Source organism: Triturus cristatus, chromosome 11, assembly GCF_964204655.1.
Source record: "Triturus cristatus chromosome 11, aTriCri1.1, whole genome shotgun sequence".
In the NCBI taxonomy this organism is placed as follows: Eukaryota; Metazoa; Chordata; class Amphibia; order Caudata; family Salamandridae; genus Triturus; species Triturus cristatus.
The window spans coordinates 122,909,550-122,932,258 of NC_140594.1; the positions used below are offsets into that span (position 1 = coordinate 122,909,550).

Genomic DNA, 22,709 nt, shown 5'->3' on the forward strand with positions numbered 1-22,709 from the left:
CCACACCGGCAACCGCTGAGACCCTTGCTCCCACGACCACCACCCGCACCAACCGCCTGCTTGCCTTGACCAACATCAACGACGTCGACACCATCAAAATCATGAACACAATCCACTCCGGATCTCCGGAAGACCCCTGCCCACACCACATCTTCAACAAAGCCAGCAGCACCATTGCACCCCATCTCCAGAAAACCATCAACATCTCCTTCGAGACAGCGACCTTCCCGGAGAGCTGGAAGCATGCAGAGATCAACGCCTTACTCAAGAAACCCAAGGCGGACCCCAAGGATCTCAAGAACTTCCGACCCATCTCCCTGTTCCCGGCGAAGGTCATCGAAAAGGCCGTCAACAAACAACTGACCAGCTTCCTCGAGGAGAACAGAATCCTGGACCCATCCCAGTCCGGGTTCCGCAGCAACCACAGCACCGAAACTGCCCTCATCGCCGCCACCGACATCAGGACCCTGCATGACAACGGAGAAACCGCTGCCCTCATCCTCCTGGACCGGTCAGCCACCTTCGACACGGTCTGCCACCGCACACTAAGAACACGCCTTCACGACGCCGGAATCCAAGAGAAGAACCTGGACTGGACCACCTCCTTCCTCTCCGGCAGAACTCCGAGCGTCCGCCTCCCCCCCTTCCGTTCTGAAGCCACCGAGATTATCTACGGCGAACCCTAAGGCTCATCCCTCAGCCCAACGCTGTTCAACGTCTACATGGCACCGCTCGCCCACGTCCTCATCATCTCCTACGCCGACACCCAGTTGCTCCTCTCCCTCACCAAAGACCCCCATGCCGCCAAAACCAACCTCCACGAAGGAATGAAGGCCGTCGCCGACTGGATGAGAAACAGCCGACTGAAGCTGAACTCGGACAAGACGAAGGTCCTCATCCTCGGATCCACCCCCTCGGCCTGGGACGACTCCTGGTGGCTGACTGCACTAGGAGCACCCCCTACACCCACCGACCATGCACGGAACCTAGGGGTCTCCCTCAACTCCACCCTCTCCATGACGAAGCAGGTCAACGCCTTCTCCTCCTCCTGCTTCAACACCCTCCGCATGCTAAGTAGGATCTTCAAGTGGATCCCCACCAAAACTAGAAGGACGGTCACCCAGGCCCACGTCAGCAGTAGACTAGACTACGGCAACGCCCTCTACGCAGGAGCCCTGGCCAAACTCCTGAAACGGCTCCAACGCATCCAGAACGCCCCCGCACGCCTGATCCTCGACATCCCTCGCCGCAGCCACATCACACCCCACCTGAGAGACCTGCACTGGCTCCCCATCAACAAGAGGATAACCTTCAAGCTCCTCACCCATGCACACAAGGTACTCCATGACAACGGACCAGCGTACCTCAACAACTAACTCGGCGTCCACACCCACACCTCCGCTTCGCAGACCGCGCCCTCACCACCGTCCCCCGCAACCGAAGAGTGACCGCCGGCGGCAGATCATTCTCCCACCTCGCAGTTAAGACATGGAACCCCCCCCCAGCGCCTTGAGACCCTCACGGGTGTGTAGTGTGCTTTACAAATGCTATGATTGATTGATTGATTGATTGATTGACACTGGAGCCTGAGATACATGCAAAAACATAAATAAACCCCCTACCTGTACATGGTAAACACAGACAAATAACACAATACACAGACCACAAGCATATTCACTGTAAGGCAGAGAGAAGATCCCAGACATAGGTTCTTCCTATACCTTGATATCCACCCATTCCAGTAGAGGGCTCAGATGCCACCTGGTGTCAGTTTACATCAAACAACATAAATAAATGAACCCTCACTTGTAAAATGTACATAGAGATAACTATCTAAATACAGGGTACAGAGTGGCATGTGAGGCCTATAACTTCTATCTAGCTGTTTGTCCGTTCACAAAAACAAAACTCAGGATTCCCCCAGTGACGTGGTTTGTGCATTATGAAACACCACATATGTAAATTCCACTTCCATCTGAGGTAGAGAGTGAGGTGTTTCATGATGCAGGGTCTGAGGATGTCCCACTACAAAGCAGACTAAAGTCACTTGAAGCAAAACAGACAATACCTTGGGCATCCTCCTATTCATGCTCAGCACCTTGGCAACTGTAGCGGCCGGTTTCATGATGTATAAAATCACATAAATAAATAGGACTGTGTGGATTACGGTGCAATATAAAAGAAGAGAAGCCACTTGGCATAGGATCCATAGGTAGGAAAATATAGGGTACAGAGAGAGTAATCACCTGATGCGTAGCTCTTTTAACCGTCCCCCTCTGTTCCATGTGTATCCCACGCGGTACTGAGCTGGACGACTCACACGTGAACGACCATTTCCAACATTCCGCATGGCAGGAACATGGACAGCAGAACGATCTTCACGGAATTGCGACTTTGGCACCAGAGGTGTCCTAAAAGGATAGGAACATGAAATGAAATAATGTGAGTACACAGTTGCCACACATTTAAAGACACTTCCACATGCAAACATTAGCAAAGCTAGTGGTCCCTTCATATTTCAAAATGAGACAAATATGGGCAACCAAAGTGTGACATGAGAGATTGCTTAACTATGGCACCATAGTCAATAACAATTTCATGTTTCGCAACGCCTTCTCTTCAGATTTACATAATTTTCTTTGGAGGAATTTGCCACATTGGTAATGGGATTGCATAATGACCCCATGTAGCCAAATGCCATCACTTATTTCAACAATGAATGCATTTTAAAATTCGAAATAATCATTGAAAAAAGTATTTAGCAAAACATCTTCATCAGTTTTAGGATACCCTGGTATTTCAGGCAACAAAAGTTCCAAAAAGCTCTAGATGTAAACCTGCAGACACATTCCTTTAATAGAAGTGGCTTGATAATACATTGAATAATAGCCGTAGCAAATCACAACTTGTCCATTGTTGTAAAATCCAGTTCTGCCTCGATGCTTCTTATTGTGCAATCTTTAGGGTGAAAAAATTCCACTAAATGTCAGGAACTGTCTTAAGTCAGCCTAGTGCATTTTTAATTGGAGGAGGATTCTTAGGAAACGCGTTTAGTATAGCATTGTTGATATGTTTCTAATTGTAATAACTGTCAATATATAGATAAATGGAAATTAGACCTGAAGGAATGGGCAATGGCAGAAGAGGAACACATGAGAAATACTAGAAGAGACGAGAAATACTAGAAGAGACGAGAAGTTGACATAAGTATTGGCGGCATGGGGGGGTGATGATTCAAGAGGTATTAGTTCAAATCCCACCTTCACAACTAGAACCAAACGAGGGGGAACACCAAGAAATGAACAACACATATGGTCAGGAAGTGCGAGTCAGTGACAATTAAAATCATATCTAAGGCATACATTAAAGAAATTAGCAAGCAGGAAGCTGGGAGGGAAGGGGAGAGTTGGGAGTGTTGAAATTATTGTTTATGTGTTTATGCAAGCAGCAAAAAGTGTGAGTTGGAACCTGCAACAAAGGATAATTGAACTATAATATTGGTGATATAACTTTGCATGTTCTATATAAGCCTGTAAATGGATGCTGCTTATTTAACGAAAAAATAAAGAAATGTAATTTTTTTTAAAAGTCATTACTTAAATAAACAGAACTTTCTTTTAGGTCTATATAGAAAGCGAAAGTTTCATCTGGCTGTATTGACTTCTGATCAGATACGTTTAAGTTATTTATTTCATGAACAAAATTAAGATGCACTAAGAAAGTCCCTGCCTTTTTAATTTGATATGGGTGTGGTCATGAAGCCACTGTTTTTATACTGGAAAAAACTTAATATAAATAGGACATGCAAATGTCAAATAAACAGCGCTGTCCTGTATTGTGTTTGTACTATGTCAAGTCAATGAATGAATCAATCAGTAGATTTGTAGAGCACTTCCTGTCAACCGTATGAGTATCCAGACACTGGCAGGGTCCAGCTGATTACCCAAGCAGGTCTTTGACCTTTAGCCCTGCTAGGTTATGTCAATTTGTATAGAGCGCTAATCACTGGTGAGAGTATCCAGGTGCTTTGCGGATGGGTAGTTGGGAGTCTCCCAGGTGAGAATATTCAAAGAGGCAGACCTTCGGCTTCTTCCTGAACTCAAGAAGCAATAAGGAGGCTCCGATGTTATGTGGGAGGTCGTTCCATGTTTTGGGGAGATGTAGGAGAAAGCTCGAACTCCGGCTCTATTTTTGTGTATGCAGGGTACATGTGCTAGCGAGAGTCCGGCAGAGTGGACTTGCCTGGGAGGTTGGTGGAAGTGCAGTTGTTGAGGTAGGTGGGTCTGGGTTGCGTAATGCTTTGTATATGTGTTAGGAGTTTGAACTGAGTGCATTTGTGTATAGGGAGCAAGTGAAGCTCCTTGGGGTGTGGGCTGATGTGGGTGCAGTGAGGAGGTTAAACCTTTCAGTGGCGTTTTGGAGCCTGTTCAGGAGCAGGTTGGGGATTCCTCCATCAAGTGCATTGCTGTAGTCAAGTCTGCTGGTAATTATGACCTGTGGGACCATTTCCTAGTATTCTCTTTTAGCCACTTACAGTTTTTGAAGCATCCTCAGGATGTGGAAGCAGGTGAAGGTCACTGAGTTTATCTGGGCAGTCAAGGGGAGCTTGTTGTCTAGGGCAATTCCTAAGTTTCAGGAGTGGACAGTGAGGGTAGGAGTGAAGCAGAGGTCTGCCAGCCACCCAAGCAGAGGTTTTCCTTCCCAAGATCCTCACTTCCGTTTTGTCTGAGTTAAGCTTGAGGCAGTTTTTGTCCCCTCCTGGTGGCTACCATGGTCCTGCTTGTGGTGAATCTGGCTTTTTGTCGTGGGGTTCTAATCCGACAGGGAGTGCATAAGTTGTGTTTCGTCAGAGTATGACAGTATGTTGATGCCAAGCGATCTGATGTGTTCGGCCAGTGGGGTCACATAGATGTTGAATGGGGTCGGACTGGCAGAGGATTTGGGGGGGGGGGGGGGGGGGGGGGGGAAGGAGGTTGCTCCCCAGATGGGGTTCTTGGCTCCCAACTTCCAGGGTTGTATGCTGATTTTTTGTCTTCTTCCTGTGAGGAAGAAGGAGATGAAATTGGGGGTGGGTCATTGGATGTCTATTTCATGTAGTTTTCTGATCAGGATAGAGTAGGAGACAAAGTTGAAGACTGCTGAGAGGTCAAGACAGATGAGGGCCGCGTTTTCTCCTCAATCGAGGATCATCCTGATGTCATCAGTAGCAGCAATGAGGGCAGTTTTAGAGCTGTGACTGGGTCTAAAGCCTGACTGTGTGGTGTCTAGGAATTGGCATGCATTGAGGTAGTGAGAATTGATTCTTGATGGCTTTCTCCAGGACCTTGACTGGGTAAGGTAGTTAGGGCATCAGTCTGTAGTTTGCTGATTGGAAATGTATTGGCTGCTGCGTGTTTCGAGGCCTCGGGGAACATTGCGTGATAATAGAGGTATTCTTGATGCAGATGAGTAATTCAGCGACTGGTGAGGTGCCCATGTATTAGATGCAGTGAGGACAGGGGTCCCTATGTACCCTGGAGTGGATGGTCCCCATGATGTTGGCTGTCTCTTCCATGGTGACTGCTTCCCATGTAGTAAGGGTATCGCCATGGTTGTCTGTAGATAAGCTGGAGGTGATGCTGCATGGGTTCGCCTGAGGGTCGAAACTGTTGTAGATGCCTTTGATCTTGTTGCTGAAAACTTCTGAGAGGTAATCTCATAGTGATGCAAAGGGGGTGAGGCTGGAGTGGTGAAGTCTTTGAGAATAGTGAAGGTTTCTTTACAGCTCTTGGAGTGGTTATCCATGTGCTATGCTAGGGTCTTGGTTTCTCTGATCTTGCTGATTGTAGAGTCGGAGTGCTGCTTTGTAAGTGTCTGTCAGTTTCTTTTGGTATGTTCTCCATCGTCTTTTGAGTTGCTTGCAGTGTTTGGCTGAGCAGAATTCCACAGTGTACCAACTGCTCTGCTTCCAAGTTCTTTTTTGTTTGCAGGGTGCCAGGGAACTGACATGTTCTGTAATCCACTCATCAAGCTGTTTGATGTCGGTGTTTAGGTCGCTGGCAGGGTTGGGCTGCTTTATGTGCACTGTGAGGACCAGTCAGATTGTGAGATGCTGCTCTAGCTGTATCTGGCCAGGCTGGTGGTTGTGGGTTTTGTTTGGCGAGGGATATTGATTTTTGAAAAGGAAGATGGAGTGGTCAGTCCAGGTGAGAGGCAGGGTTGTGGTTATTTTAATACCATTGAAGGTGACAAAGACAAGTTGAGGGTGTGTCCGGCGGAATGTGTGGGTCTGGCGACATGTTGGGTCACTCTGAGGTTTTCTAGACTTTTGAGCAGTGTAATAAAGTTGGGGTTGTTCCAGTCTTCCAGGTGTAAGTTGAGGTCTCCTAGTAGGATAAAGGCTTTCAAGTCAATAGCGAGAGGGTCTACAAAATCTACAATGTTGTTGGCGAAAGTAGTGCATGGTGAAGGGGTCGGTAGACAAGGATTCTATTCAGGATGTATACTGCTGAGATTCTCAGATTGAAATGTAGGTATGTCATGAAGGGGGTTGCATTCTCTGTGGCTGTAGTGCAGTTCACTGTTTCCTTGAAGATTATCGAACAAGTCCTCCTGGTTTCGGTTGATGGTCCTGCCGTGCAATCATAAATCCTGCCAGAATTGCCGTGGCGATTTTAGATACCGACTCAACAGGCTGTCACTTTTAGTAAGTAAGAGTAGGTCCGGAACATCGTTGTTCAGGATGTCCCAGATTCCTGTGACTTGTTTGCTGAGTGAGTGGGTGTTGAGGAGCATACATGAGTGACACATTGGTTTCTGTAATCTCTTCTCAAGCGGACAGCACACTTATACACTTGAGAACTGCCTGTTCGAGGTGCTGAAAAGAGTAAAATATTGTCTGTAAACCACTGAGCTGCTCATCGGAGCTTTATCTGAGCTGTCTCAAATAACCAAAAACAAATAAATCAGTTGTAACTTGGAAGTTGTGCTTTCACAGAGGTTGGAAGGACAGAGGGACATAAAATGCTGTTTCCTCTTTAAAATATGAGACCACTCCTCGTCTATAAACCTCCCGCAGTATATCGAATGTTAGAGAAAATAACATTAATTTTCCACCACTGCTCATCACAACCTCTAGATGAGAAATAAGCTTTCTAATGAAACTCTCACTTAGCCTAATATACACTGCCACCAAGGCTCATGTAGCAGGAGACTATGACGGTTTGCTCAAGAGCTGCAAGTAGTTCATGGTTTCAGCTTCACAAAGCATCATGGTTCCAATGATCTCATTGCCTTGAGGATGGAGTGGCCTTTTCCAGTGTAAGGTATTACATTGATTATTACTCTGTGCCAGAATCACACATTCCCTCTGCCATTCAGTCCCTTACGATGGAGAAGTTGATTTCAAACACGCTTTCAGGATAAAGTAGATTTTTGTCAATTATTTAGTCTTTGGGTGGCAGGGTCTCAATTTTACATGCAGGTCAGAAAATCGGGCTAGTTTCATTCTGCAGCCTACAGTTACGAAAGGGACATGCCAATTTACAAGCCTTGTTAAATACAAATTTAACAAGTGTCAATGGCACAAGATCCAGAAAAAGATCATCTTCTGGGTGAAGATTAACAATGAAGTAAAACTGCACAATTGTAGAAAAGAGGGTGTAATCGGAAAACTGTCCACCTCTCCATGACAAATTTTGGCTATTATTCAACGTCCATAAAGGTCACACTCTACAGAAGGTCTGAAACCTATCTGCAAACAGAGCACACACTGGGTTTCATCCCCAAACCCGACAAACCCCAAAGCCAGACATAAGAGAAATACATCAGTCTCCTTGTGCTGCAGAATATTTCTGCCTAAGCTGGAAATTAGTTTGTAGAACAGATCCCTTTGACTCCAAGGAACTGTGGATGAGAAACATGACAGGTTTCCAGCCTCCCTCAAAATTACTTCTCCTTTCAGGTTCTCTACAGATGACGCTACTGTGCATTCAAATTTAAATTGTTTTCAAGATAATCTCTGAGCAAATAGTCACAACTGTTATCTTGGTACACAGCTCTCTAGATCAAAGGACTAAATTATTTACCGTTACTTAAGTGTTTTTTAATTCATTTCTCCAGTTATTTCTTGACACTTTTGCACTCCACGATATGATAGTATAACTTATGTAAGCGTGAGAAGGTGACATGTAATCCTAGCAATGAGTTAAAAAGTAAAAAGGGATACGCCACTGTCCTCAGTAACTTTCAGAGTATCTCTAAACTGGATAGAAAGTGAGCAGATGCCACAGAGCTAAACAAGCATTTGCAATGCAATAGGTCTCGCATTTACGAGAGTTTAAGCCATTGGCATTTTAAATGACAATGTCTTTTATTTATGTTTTAAAAACCATAACATAAATAAAAGGAATTGTCATTTACAATGCCAATAGCTCAAACTCGCGAAATGCGAGACCTATTGCATTGCAAATGCTTGTTAATGGTCTGTTTAGTCAGTTTCTCATCTCTCCGGGTTTCGCCAAATAAAGAATAAAGAAGATGTTTTTGCCCAGGGTCACATCGTTCAGCCAAGCGTCGGAGCCAGGAATGGAACCCCGTTTTCTTGACCACACTCAATACTCAGACAAATCCGCCCCATTTGTGGAACGAAAAGGAAGAGGAGCCGGTGGGCTGAGAGCACTGGGGATACAGTTAGACGAAACTCGAGGAGACGCTGGGGCACAAATCGATTTTTATACAAATAAACGGTAAATGATTTAGCCACGACAGTCCGGGCTGTGTACCTGGTGGCCGGTCCTTGTATTTAGAAAAACACGAACTTTTCGCACCAGTTACAAAGTGAGTGGCAGCCTTCTGAAAATTCCATTCTATAAAAGTTTATAAACTTTCCGATATTTGACAATCTTCCCTGCGTCAGGGAGTTTAACCGACTTTCAAATAAGAAAGCAGCTCTTCCGGACGGGCTGCGGATCTAAAGATTTTAAGGGCGTGCTTCAAATGCGATTAACACACACCACAGCTAATAATCGAACGCACGTCTGCAAACAGCATCTGACCCCCACTGCCTATACGGGATACCCAGTTACCGCCTTTGCTAGCTCCTAGGGCACCACCACGCATGCGCAGGAAACCCTAGCCTGTTTCACCCGCTGCCCGAATGCTCTTTATTCCAATTTTATTTTATAAAAAATAAAAATAAAATGAAATAGGCGTGGTATTTATGTAACGCAATGATTGTATACATCTGTACCAGGGTACTCGCAGAAAGTATTTTGTACACTTATATCAGGATTAAGGATGTATATTTCTGATCTCTAGATGGGAATTATGTCCCCTTTTATGGTATCAATTTTCTCTGTTTGAATTTTATGCATTTAAAGAGCTAGCATCCTCTCACAATGATCTGATGTCTTCGTTTCGCGTCACTGTAAGCACTTCCGCTATCCTAGAGTGTACAAAAATAAAAATATTGGACTTTTTTTGCATCAGTTATTACTCATGAAGCAACTTTATAGGCTTTTAAAACAAACACAAAATATGTTTTTGTACAGCACACATTCTGATTTAGGCCATACCCCTATTCGTATAAGCCACTCCTCTTTTATATGTTTGCGACGCCCCTTTTAGAGACCCCCAATTTTTTCATCCCATTTAAAACCCTGGCTATAGTGATATCTCTCTTCGCTAGGTAAAGCAGCAGGGTAATAGACAGTGGCAGAAGAAGGTGTCATTGGAGAGAAAAACATCCCTTGTATCTGGAAAAGCTGTGACAGGGTCGATGGCTTCTCCTGGACTCAAGAAGATAGCTTCTCAGACAGGCTCCAAAGGCACACCTTTATTACAAGCACAAAGACTGTCAGAGAGGTGCAGTCAGAAAGTGCCCCCCTCCTGTGGGCGGACCCCTAGCTCCTCCCTCCTCCAGGTGCTGCTGACCCCTCTGCATTGAAAGATGGACTGGGGGTTCCAAGCCAGAACTAGGAGGTTGTCTAAGCACCTCTCCAATATTTATTAATTTATCGAGTTTTAGAAAGCGCCTAACTAGACCCAAAGGTATCAGAGCGCTTTGCAGAGATCACAACAGCAATAACATGAGATACATGTGGAGTACATAAAAATGCATAGTGACACAATATAAAAATAGAATAAAATATATGGTAGATTTTGTGAACAAACAGTTCGGAGGTAGTTAAGGTAGATTTATTGCCCTATGCAAACAGGCTGTCAAAACGCATAGGTGGAGTAACAAAGAATCAAACATTTGCACTTGTGGGTGTAATACTACTTTGAGTTAAATGTACACTTTACGGGGGAGCTTATGTGCGTGCAGCAGTGACAGTTTTCAATGACTACTTGCTTTCACAAGGATGTAAACGTGCATACGTGTGCATGCGGGTCAGTTAGGCATGCGTAAACGACAAGGAAAGGTGAAACTACTAACTTTTTTCAGTTCTCTCTAAAAGAAAATATAGTTCCCACGGATAAAAACCCCTTCCCTACTCTCTCGCCATCCACCTTGCACATTAATTTACTCCTTCTAATAACAGAAGTAAATCAATGAACACATCCATGGTGTTGATGTGCCTTGTAATATAGCTGGTGAACACCCTCAAACTTCTGAATGTAGGCATTTTCAAGACTTGGCAACGCATCCCTCCCTTGGAAAACCAACTCTCCGCCCCATCACTGGTGTAATATTAGAGGGAATCCTTTTAAAAGCCTAAATCTTACACAATGTGCCAACGTACTGTCTTAAACACCCGTCTGAGGATATACGTTCAACATACGCATCCGAAAGACGTTGTGGATTGGGCCGATAATTAGTAAATAGCACGTTGTTGTGAAAAGTCATGAGAAATAGCATGGTGCATTATGAAAACACAGATGCGTTGCCCCGCCTCCCCCACAAGCCAACTTTACAAACAGCGCGCGCGCCCGAGTGAGGCCTGTGTAATCCCTGCCTCCCACCTGCTATCAGAATTTCACATGCTGAGGCGCCCTGAACCCCCGCCTCGAGGCACTGTCAGAGCCCTCTGAGACGCTGTGACATTCCACACGCCCTCACGTGCTCCGAGTTTCCAGGAAGCGACGCATCACCTTTGTGCTGCCGGGCAGTCCATATCAAAGCAACAACTTGGAGGTTTCGCGGCCTCGCGGCCTCTGGGGCAGGCCGGGCCTCGTGCAGCTGTAAACATATTTGTACGAAGGGAGTAACAAGCCAAGGAAAAAGATGCTCCACAAATACAGAAAATATAACCAGACCAGCTTTGAGCATCATTTATTGTGCACGTGGCATCCTGCGGTCTAGTGCACTGGGTGGTGAGAGTGACATGCAGTGATAATAATTATAACAACAGAGCAATAATAAAACAGTTAGCGCTTATTGCCATACTTGTGCAGTTTCTAAGCGCAGTAAATAACAAATCCTACTATTGCCCAGTTTAAAGGTGCCTGTGATGAGTGTGACTTGTCCATCTCACGTGAAATACTCTACGGGTCATTTATTCTGCGAGGCACCACTAGAGTGTTGCACTTTTTAATGGTCTGTTTAGTCAGTTTCTCATCTCTCCGGGTTTCGCCAAATAAAGAATAAAGAAGATGTTTTTGTCCAGGGTCACATAGTTCAGCCAAGCGTCTGAGCCGGGAATGGAGCCCCGTTTTCTTGACCCCACTCAATACTCAGACAAATCCGTCCCATTTGTGGAACGAAAAGGAAGAGGAGCCGGTGGGCTGAGATCCTAACAAGCAGGAAGGGGGTGGCAAATGGTGTGCACTAGGCCGCTTTGATGTCCTCAGTGGCCGTGCGGCTCACTGAGGACATCAAAGCAGAAAGTGATCAGGCAGTGCTTTTCATGCTGCCAAATGGTGCGCGCGCCCGGCGCACATGCACTGTATTTGGAGGCCTGAAAAGCACTAGTTTGCACTTCCAGATCCTCCTTTTACAAAAGCTCGTGCGAGTGCAGCGCTAAAGCGCTGGCTCAGGTGAGACCTAAAAACATAGTTTTAGAGGTCAACAAATGCAAATTGCTGGCTTAGCTCTTTTTTCAAGAGAGCAGGACCCTGAACTCCACATAGATATTCTTAGCAGATTAATAAATTGAATTCCATCGATCTCACCTCATAAATTCCCTAGTTCCACCAACTATGTAAACATATTTAATTATGAGTTTTGAAGACCACTTCAGAACAATGAAAAAGGAAACTAGCATCATGAAAGTTCCAGGAGCATAACACAGGCCTCCACATCCCCCGCGGTGCAGGGGAGGGGGGGCCCGCTCAACACAGTACTTATGCCTGAGCGCTCCGGAATAAATCCGGAGCGGGCCCCTCCGTGTATATTGCAGGGGGGGCGCTTGAACTTTCCTTACACCACTGGAAAGTTCTGACACCATGAAAAGGGAGTGCAGTCTGATCTCGATATCCTTTAATTGCTCCAACAAAAAACAAAAAAACAACAAAAAAAAAAAGGTAAAACTTAACTAAAAGCCTGTTATCAGGAATTTGCTGAAAGAAAGGTAATAACCATTTTTTGGGAGTTGAGACTGTTGCAAAATTTCAGGCCCTAGACACTCATGGATCTTCTACTATACTTTAGTTTCTTAATGTAATTCTTTTGTATCAAATGAGCTTAGGAGGATTGTAGGTTCCTAGTTATGGCGCAAAGCCATGCCAGTTTCTGGAAGAAACCATTTCTTTGCCTCGGTATGCTTCTTACACAATATACCTTGTTTAAACTTGACCCTGTATATAGCTAGAAGCCAATAGTCACTTGAAAGGCTCTCTCTCAGGTGTTCTATATCCATCTCCACATTATCTTGTCAGACTCTTCTATTATTCCCACTTCTTTACCCTGCACCTTCTCTCCAGCTCTTCCTGCACCCAGAAACGTATACATCTTACTCTATGCCCTCTTACCCCTCACTCTCAAATACTTCCCGTTACTGCTCTTCATCACCACCCTTCATGTTCAATCCTCCGTTTTACACCCCAAACCTTGCAAGCTCATCTTTTCAGTTGGAGAGCTTAACCCGTCCTGACTTTATATATTAAGCACAAGCAGGCAAACGGAAAAATGTTTTAAAGTGTGTAAACAAGTAACAAAATAAACATATAAAGCAACAGAATCTCCAAATCATACCAACCACATATAGAATTATATAGAATATACAATAATCATAAAACACATTAGTCAAATATGATCAATAAAAAATAGCAAACATCTAGCTCAACAAACAACCTGAGGAAATCTTTACATTGTAAAATTAGATTTCATACACAATGCCTCAGCTACCCACCAATAAATACATATCAACAGATACATGCAACATACAAAATGCGCGTAATAGCAAAATCGTAATACAATTTAGGACAAGGTATGTAAGAATGATTGAGACTAGCCCTGGGAAGTACAATAGGAAACTAAATCAATTTTGCTTAGATATAAATAATATACCCTAGTTTTCAAAATGGAAAGGACTGAGATACCTCACAAGAGCATTAGGGTTATCATAGTTCACCCTGAGTGAACTACAATGACCAAGTTTTTCTTAAGAATATCTGTCCACGAACACATTATGGTTGGAACTGAAGTGAAGATGTCTTCTGGAATTTCAAAACTGAACTTGCTCAGCCTAATATATGGAAAGTCGTAATCATTTTCCACTACAAGGTCAGTCAGTACTCCACAATTTGTCCAAAGATGGATGGCATTCTGGTACATGTAGTTGCAATTTTACAATTACAAATCCATGACAACAAACAAAAGAATTGAAAGAAGGCTACCTGTGAGATACCCACATCATTGGGCAAGTTTGAACCTATGCCACCATATGCTCGCTGCGTCACACGTTACTCCCTTTTACTTTACCTGGCCATTCTCCTCTCACCGGATTGAATCCCAAGCCCTGCCCCATTCAGCCCTCTCATCTCCCCCATTACTCTTCTGAAACCATCTACCCTAGCAAAATTTATTTTCATCTGGAGACTATTGCCCACTTTGGAATAAATGTCACCCTAAATCAAATGCTTCTATAAGACTTCCACCGGATCACATGTCCTGAACAATGACATCTACAGCCAAACATCAGATTTCACCCTCCTTGAAGTCTAGAGGTATACCCTCACCATCTGATCCACAAGTTTATTTACCCAGTCCTTGCATCCTCTCAGAGCTTTCCTATAACTCACATTGTTTTAACAGTGTCTGTAAGGTGATACAGCCAAATCTTTAAGTTGTGCCGATGCATCCATTTGACACCAAGCAAAGGGGCCATTCACAAGCACTTGCAGAAATCCTGCCTCATTCGTTTTCACGAAGTATGCATTCAAGAGATGCTTGCTCACTAGGATTACTAGACATCCCAGATTTGCCAGGCAAGTCCTGATGTTTCCAATATCTGTCCAGAGAAATTTCAGTAAACGTACCATTCCCCAGTTTAAAAGCTCAACTAAACAGAGAGGGAAACTAGCCAGCATGTGTACACATGCAGAATTAAGTACGGTCATTCATAAGGAAGCAACGTAAATGACACTGAAACTGTGCCTCAATGTTCTATTTAGTTTTCCCCAGAAGATTATTACAAAAATACCTATCACAATAAACTGCAATCTCCTTGTTGTCTATTCTGGATGCCAGCGAGTGCGGTCAATCAAGTAATTGTGTGCTTCACAGTTGCTACTTCTGTGTCTGTTGTGTGCCCTGGTTTTCGAAACCTCACCTTTTAACTAACAGCTATGAACAGACCGCCAACTCTGCAGCTGCAAATTTTCAGTACTGCAATGTCCAAATGACAGGCATTGTAATGCCTGCTGAAACAAGCATTGTCAAAGCCAATAGGTCTTGGCAATCTGAGAGCTATTGCCGTTGTCAATGTTATTGTCTTTTAGCCATGCTGAATAGCAGCACGGCTGCTGTTCTACTTGGCTGGAGGTCATGTAAAAATCCTAAGCATATGGAGGCCACTTCAGTTTTTGTGAGTGAGGTAACACAAGCGTGCACACACACACACCAAAGCCCTTGCGCTGCTGTCTCTGGAAGTGGAAAAGACGAGGCGGACTGACTTTGCCTCAGGACGGATTTATTTTCAATTTAACAGGCATGAAAGAGCAGTAAAAAACAGGGAGGGAGGCGCTCACAGATTGAACACAAAACATGTCTCTACCTAAGACCTAAAAAGTGAGACACTTACAAATGTTTAGTATTGAGAAGCTTGCAACCCCACTTGTGTTCTTCAGAGATCAGTGGAAATCGCTAAAAATACAAACAGTTCAAAATTAGACAGGAGACACTATTTCAAGCATCAAATTGCTTTCCTTCTCCTTGCTCATATTAAAAGCTGCCACAGCAAAAAGGCACCAGGGATGTTAGATTTCAACAATTTTTCCTAAAGGTCGGGCTTCTCTGCTAAAATGTGGGCTTGTATGCTACCTCACCTCCTCTGGGCAACAGGATGGGATAACAGCCAGGGTGAGAGCACTGCCTTCCAAGTGAAGTCAGGCGTCACACACCAAATATCTGTGCATTTACCGAAAACAGTAGTGCGGTAAAAATGTAAAGAACCATCGAACGTTTTTAAAAATAGCCCTAGCCCTAGCCATTAACCATATAGCGGGTTAATGGTGCATGCATTCACCTTTTTCCTCCACATGTGTGGATTTGTAAGCGTATCGCCTCATGTTTCCCTTTTGCAAAATCTTAGCGCACATTCGCACCAGAGCACATTGTTGCGCTACACAAAGGAGCATGCTTCAAATAACATGACATTTATAATAAGGGCTGTAAAACCCCACTTTATGTCAGTCTGTGCAATTCTATGAGGTCAAAAATAAGTACAGGCATTTTATGTATCTATGTGGTTCTCTGTTATAAAGCGATAGAAGTGGGGGTGATAGTTTGTAGAGCGAAAGAAGCTCATTACTGAGGTCATGTGCAGAATGTGTCTGTCACACTTGGATGTGGGTGAGAGGAGACAGAGCTTTCCGGGCTGCTTGAAGAATGTAAACTAAGCAGCCATGCGCCCGAGCGCCGGTGACGTTGGTATTTAAGCTATCATAATTTAAGCAATCACTTTGACGTCAGAGAAAGAAAAGTGAACAGTTGCTCATGGAAAACCGCATCTGACCTTGGATCTTGGTCTTTAAATGCACAGCAAACGTGACAAGATAAGAATAAGATTTACAGGCCTGTTTAATGAGCACTCCTGACGAAGGCTCTTTAACAGATGAAATAAAGAAGTTTATAAAATGATCATTAAATTGGAGCAGTCGATAGATAGCAGTAATTGGGCCATGCCCTCGGGGAGGGCAGGAAGAGGTATGACGCATGCATGCCATGGACAAATGAGGAGAAAGAAAAGGTTAGTGACAATGAAGCTAGCAAATGAGTTGAGACCTAAAAAAAATTACATTGTGAAGGGGAATCGAAGGTGAGGAAGAACCATGTGACCACGCATCTGAACCCTAACACAAACGCCCATTCTCATGGACTGCTTCCACTTTGTGAATGTTTACTAACTGACAAACCACACGAGCAGTTGCAGATCAGTTGCAAACCAGTGATAAATTTCCTTTCAATTGACATGAGAAACGCCCCTTCGATGCACGATATGTAGTACATCACACTAGCCACACTGTGAAAGGCAAAGATATATGGTACTCGCTATATCCCTTTGGTGCACTCCATTTGTCTTTTTCAAGGTCAGAGACACTGCCATGTTATACAGTACATGGTTTGAGAGGAATTGTGAAGAATGCATTGTACTAGACAGGTGCCACTCAATTTGTTTTGAAGTTTGTCTAGATCCCTTAGGCGAACACAATTACCTTGATGCACTCAACAGGGACAACCTTAATCGTTTGCCCCCCCCCCCCCGAACTGAACTTGGCAGGTTGGCTACTTTCCTCCAGTGCATGGGCACTCACAATTCTTTCTCTGTCCACACTGTTTAAATTCCTGCCCCCAGGGGGCGTGGCCAAGATGGCGAGGTGAACGGACGTCTTCCTCGCGAGCTCCTAGGCCCCTAAGCCCCTAGACCGGTAATTAGCGCAGAATCTCCCCCTGATCTGCGGGGGAATAGGACACCACGGCGGTGGTGTGCTAGCAGCAGCCGCGCGGAACCCGGGGATCCGGGGGGGCGCCGGAGTGACCCGGCGGCCAACGAGATTGCTGACGCGGCCGGAGGAAGAGCGAGGAGCCGGGCCGGGAGACCGCGCGCCTGGGCTGAACCTTACGCAAGTGCCCGGCGCTGAGGGAGCGGCCGGCCACCTCGCGACAGAGCAACCGGAGACGCCAGACGGTGAGCGGGGGCCGGACCGCACTGAAGAACGACCTGTGAGAGGCGGTTGGGGGCGCGGACTGGCCCGGGGCGCGGACTGTCCGAGTCGGCCCCGACGACCCTGCCCTGCGAGCGGTAGCGAGGAGCGGCGAGGCAGGAGGGCGGAGCAGCGACAGCGGAGGACGGCGGACGGAGGGAGCAGCACAGACCAGCCTCATTCACGGGCAAGGAGGCTCACACAGAAGGGGCGAACGACCGCCACAGCGGAGGCCTTGAGAGAGCCTCGGGTCTCTGCCGCGGGACTGCTGGTGCCCAGAATCACCGGAGGCGACCGAGACCGCGCCGGCAGCACGGAGGAGGTGAGGAGAGACCCATCGAGGGGGGGGGGGGGGGGCGCGCGGTGCCACACCGGCACCAGGGGCTCACCGATTACAGCCTGCCCGGGAGCGAAGGCGGCACGGAGGGCTACTGCCAGGCAATTAACAGAGGTGAAACAGGGAGAAACCCACCCGCCTACATATCATGGAGGGCTGACAATGGTGGAGCTTAGTGCGGCTCGGCTTATAGCACCAGGGAGTGGCGAGGACGGCGGCCGCAACAGAGGAGAGCGCTGAGCCCGTAAGCAAGCTGACAGCGGCAGGACAGGAAAGGAGCGCAGGCCCAGGACGCAGCGACGACGGAGAGAACGGAGTGCCGGATCGCCGGGGGCGCTCTGGGGGGGGGATGGATGGCAGCGGGTATCCAGGCGGCGACCCCACGAGCGCTCCGGGAGACCGGACTCGCCCACCATCAGGGCCAGCATGGAAAGCGCAGTGATGGAGGTGGCCGAGAACACTGGCTGCATAAATCACTCCGGGGGGAGATTACTCTCGCCATCTTCTACTTGCAGGTTTGGGGGCTGGGGGGGGGGGGGCGAGCAGGGGGGGGGGGGGGTCCGGTGGCAGGACGTCCACTTGAGTATCCTACCAAAGACGGGTCCTGGTGGGACTTGACTTGGACTATGATGACCAAGGGTTGGGGGAGGGGGAGGGGGAGACTAGGGAGGAGTTACCCAGAGTTACTGACCCGTTGCCAGGGGAGGGGTTGGGGGGGTTGTAGGGGTAGTTGGGGAGGGGAGGAGAGGGATGGGGGAGGCCGGGAGGAAGGGGGTTCGATGGGAAAGAAGGCAGGAGATTGAGGGGAGAGGGGGGTCGTCCAGTGCGTGAACAGGGTCCCTGTTGCAGTCGCAGCGCCTGAGGCGCGAGTCGGAGGTCAGTTCAAAAATTACGCGGATACATCCGTCTCCTCCCGCGACGGCCACAACTCTTAACATTGTGACGCTTAACGTCAGGGGCCTTAATAACCCGGTTAAACGACGGGCTGTCCTATCTCTTTTAGAGAATACTCGGGCGGATATCTGTCTTCTTCAGGAGACGCACCTTTTACCCCGCGATTGCCTTCGAGTACGTTCACGCTCATTCCCAACACAGTTTTTCTCGTCCTGCAACACGAAAACAGCGGGGGTAGCGATCCTAGTAGCCCGACACTTTCGAGGAGAAATCCTCAACAAACAAGCGGAACAGAATGGAAGGCTCCTAGCTTACAGATTTAGAGTGGCCGGTCTCTCCTTCACAATCGGGTCTCTCTATAGTCCAAACGACAGGCAGGAATCCTTCCTTAGCTCGGCAGTGGGGGAGGTCATGGCTACGCCAGACAGGCATATCATTGTCGGCGGCGACTACAACATGGTCTTCGACTCGGCGCTTGAAAGGTCCGCGCACCGCTCCCCGCAGGCGGGGGAGTTCTCGGCCGGGTGCAAGGCCCAGCTGGCGGAGCTGGATCTACATGACATCTGGCGTAGCTTGCACCCTACCGACAGAGACTACTCCTATTACTCGCACGCACATAAAACTTACGCGCGGCTGGACCACTTTCTGGTCACGGGGCCAGTGCACTCTTTAGCCACGGCGGCTGAGGTGGGGGTGATATCTATGTCGGACCACGCTCCTGTCATGGCTACGTTTTGCTTGCCGCCGGCTTCCCGCTCCCCCCGGGTCTGGCGTCTCCGGGACTCCCTGCTCTATAGGAAGGAGGTGGTCACGCAGGTCATGGCGGCGATCCGGGAATATCTTTCCCACAATGATGGTTCTGACACCTCCAGAGCGACCCAATGGGCTGCATTGAAAGCGGTTCTGCGAGGGGAATTTATCGCTATCTCCTCCGCGGATAATGCGGCCCGGCGGCAGAAGCGGGAGGAACTCACTCAGAGGGTTCGGGAACTGGAGCAAATGCACTGTAGGATTGGAGCCCCCCGGGTCTGGCGGCGACTCAAGGAGGCGAGAAAGCTCCTGACGGCGTTAGATATGGACCGAGCGGAATATGCGGCGTTGCGCTTAAAGCACGCCTATTACACAGGGGGGGGGACAAGTGCGGCCGGCTTCTGGCAAGTAAACTCCGGGTGGTACGACAGAAGCAGATGGTGAAAGAGATCCTCAGCCCAGCGGGCTCGAGAGTCTCGGAGGACACTGATATTGCAGAGCTCTTCCGCAGGTACTATGCCGACCTTTACGCCGGGGAACCCCCGGACGCACTCGCGACAAAGGGGTATCTGGATTCGGTTTCCCTGCCATCCCTGACGCTCTCACAGGCGGAGACCCTAGACAAGGAGATACGGGTCGACAAAGTTGTATCAGCCATTGCTCGTCTAAAGCATGGCAAATCCCCGGGCCCGGATGGCTATACGTCCCTGTTTTACAAAACGTTCTGCACGACATTAGCACCGGTTCTCACGCGCCTGTTCAACACCTTCGCTGAACCGGGGGCCATTCCACCGGACTTGTTGCAGGCGTCTCTCGTGGTTCTCCCCAAGCCGGGGAAAGATAGATCGCAGTGCGGCTCTTACAGGCCGATATCTCTCCTAAATATAGATCTCAAATTATACACTGGGATCCTGGAGCGCGCCTGGCTCCACACCTACCGGGACTTCTTGACCCGGATCAGGCGGGGTTTGTCCCAGGAAGGCAGACGGTGGACAACACTAAACGGATTACTCATCTCATAGAGAAGGAGTCACGGATCCCAGGGGAAAGAATGTTACTAGCGGTGGACGCGGAGAAGGCGTTTGACCGCGTCCACTGGCCTTATCTAGAACAGGTACTAGTGAAATTTGGGCTGGGGGACAAATTCCGCTGCATAATATTCAACTGCTACCGGTCCCCAACCGCCGTGGTGCGAGTGAACGGGTACAGCTCTAAAAGTTTTAACATTGAGAGGGGCACAAGGCAGGGATGCCCGTTGTCACCTCTACTTTTTGCTCTTTACATGGAGCCCTTCGCGCACAGGATCCGTGGCAACTTGGCAGTGAGAGGGGTGAAATTTGGCGGGTTTTACCACACCATCAGCTTATACGCTGATGACGTCATACTCTCGCTGGAAGATCCGCTGCGGGCCTTGCCGGCGTGCATTGCGGAGCTAACCTCCTTTGCGGAGGTCGCGGGATTCAAGATGAACGTGAACAAATCTGTAGCCCTGGACCTCTCTCTCTCACCGACGACCAGAACCCTTCTGCAACACCGAGTACCGATAGTCTGGTCGTCAGATCCAGTGCCCTACTTGGGAATTATGCTGGCACCCACTTTGCCTGCTATGGTCGCAGCGAATTATACCGCCTTGGGCCAAAAGATAAAGGGAGAACTGACTCGGTGGGACCGCAACACCCTCTCGCTGCTGGGTAGAGTGGCGGCAGTCAAGATGATGATTCTCCCTCAGATCTTGTATCTGTTTCGAGCGCTGCCGCTACAGCCGCCGGCCGGCTGGATCCAAAAAATACAGTCTGACCTAGCACGCTTTATATGGCAGGGCAAGAAGCCTCGGATGTGGAGAGCGCTCTCGATGCTGGCACCGGAGGCGGGAGGACTGGGCATACCGGATCTCCGCAAATACTTTCAGGCGACGCAGTTGCGTTATCTGGTGGAATGGAGCCGGTGGGAGTCCGACAAACACTGGCTCTTCCAAGATCAAGCGGTAGCGGGCAGGCCCCTGCAGGAGGTGCCGTTTCTACGTAGGACCCACCGTCCCACTAATCTATATGCCTCCTATATCACCAGAGTCCCTCTAAGGGTGTGGGACGCCACCAACATAGCGTTCGGCCTAACGTCCTTTCCTTCGCCACTGACACCATTAGTGGACAACCCTGATTTCACCCCAGGGATGGAACGGGGGGCGTTCACACACTGGCGTACGGCGGGATGCCGGGCGCTGTGTCACCTGTACGACTCGGAAGGGGTCATTCCCTTTCAATGCTTCCGGCAAGAATACTCACTCCCAGAAACTGAGAGAATGCGTTACACGCAGGTGCGCCACTGGGCCCTACACCCTCAGGTGCGAGAGACCGCAGACAGACTGCTCCTCCCTTACAAACGCTGGCTTCTGACACGAACGGCGGACGCTAAACTCATAAGCGACCTATATCGGTTCCTCCAACTACCCTCGTCACACTTTTATAACCCGGGGAGGGAGCGCTGGGAGAAGGAATTGGGCAGAGCCTTAAGTCAGGAAGAATGGGAACAGATAGCCTATAGAGCCAGGCACTCGGCATACCACACGGGCCTCACCGAGACCCTCACTAAAATCTCGACCTATTGGTACTACACCCCAGAACTCTGGGGGGTGGGGTATTGGGGCAGGGGAGGGGGGGGGGGGGGGGGGAGTTTGGCTGAGTTTATTTTTCTCTTTGTTTTCTGGAAGTATCGAGGTGGATAACGCCCTAACGGGTAGATCACGGCCGCAGAGCCTTACGCCTAGAGCGGAATATTAGCCTCATTGGGGGGAGTCCCCTATCTAGCATGTACTGGGCGGATTGGTTCCTCAATGGCCGGCCCGGCTGGGCAGCATAAGGTGGAGAATGGTCAACACTGCCCCTCAGAGACCCAGGGGGTCCTCCTGACCCCTTCAGTTTAAAACGCGGCCGGCCCCACGGGGTTGTAGGCGACATGCTGTGTGTACAGGGGGCCCGACCACGGGGAGCTAGTTGAAGCCTTGATGGACTGACCTCCAAGTGCAGCGATCCGCCGGCCCGCAGGGTTGTAGGCGTTAGCTGCTGATGCCGCTCCGATACTTTGTTTTCTCTAATAAAAACAGATTTAAACCTAAATTCCTGCCCCCAAAGACGTTTTAAGGCATGGGCAAAGTAGGCTCTGGCCCAGGGCCCCATCCTTTCAGCTGGAAAGGGGGGGGGGGGGGGGGGGCTGATAGAGCCAGCTCTTTTCTGCAGATAATCTTTCCCTGATGACCTTGTATAATCCTAAAACAGATAGTTATAAATACCCCTTTCTGTTCATTTATTTTTATTGTGGGTGAAGAGTGGGAATCTATTACAGACATTTTGCAGAAAATGTGTTTGTTTCATGCAACATCCATAAAAAATGTTTCTTTTAGATCAAACAGGCCATCACATATGAGAAATGGTAGGGTGTCACGGAG

General features: G+C 48.0%; 1 protein-coding gene across 2 annotated transcripts in view; it reads right to left on the reverse strand.

Moving 5' to 3' along the window:
• Positions 1 to 22,709, reverse strand: part of SFI1 (SFI1 centrin binding protein) — a 531,261-nt gene that overhangs the window by 502,010 nt on the left and 6,542 nt on the right. For both annotated transcript variants that reach the window (XM_085635878.1, XM_085635877.1), the window contains exon 2: positions 2,247 to 2,411. In XM_085635878.1, coding sequence (XP_085492004.1) covers positions 2,247 to 2,411 — 165 coding nt within the window. The remainder of the gene's footprint in view (positions 1 to 2,246; positions 2,412 to 22,709) is intronic.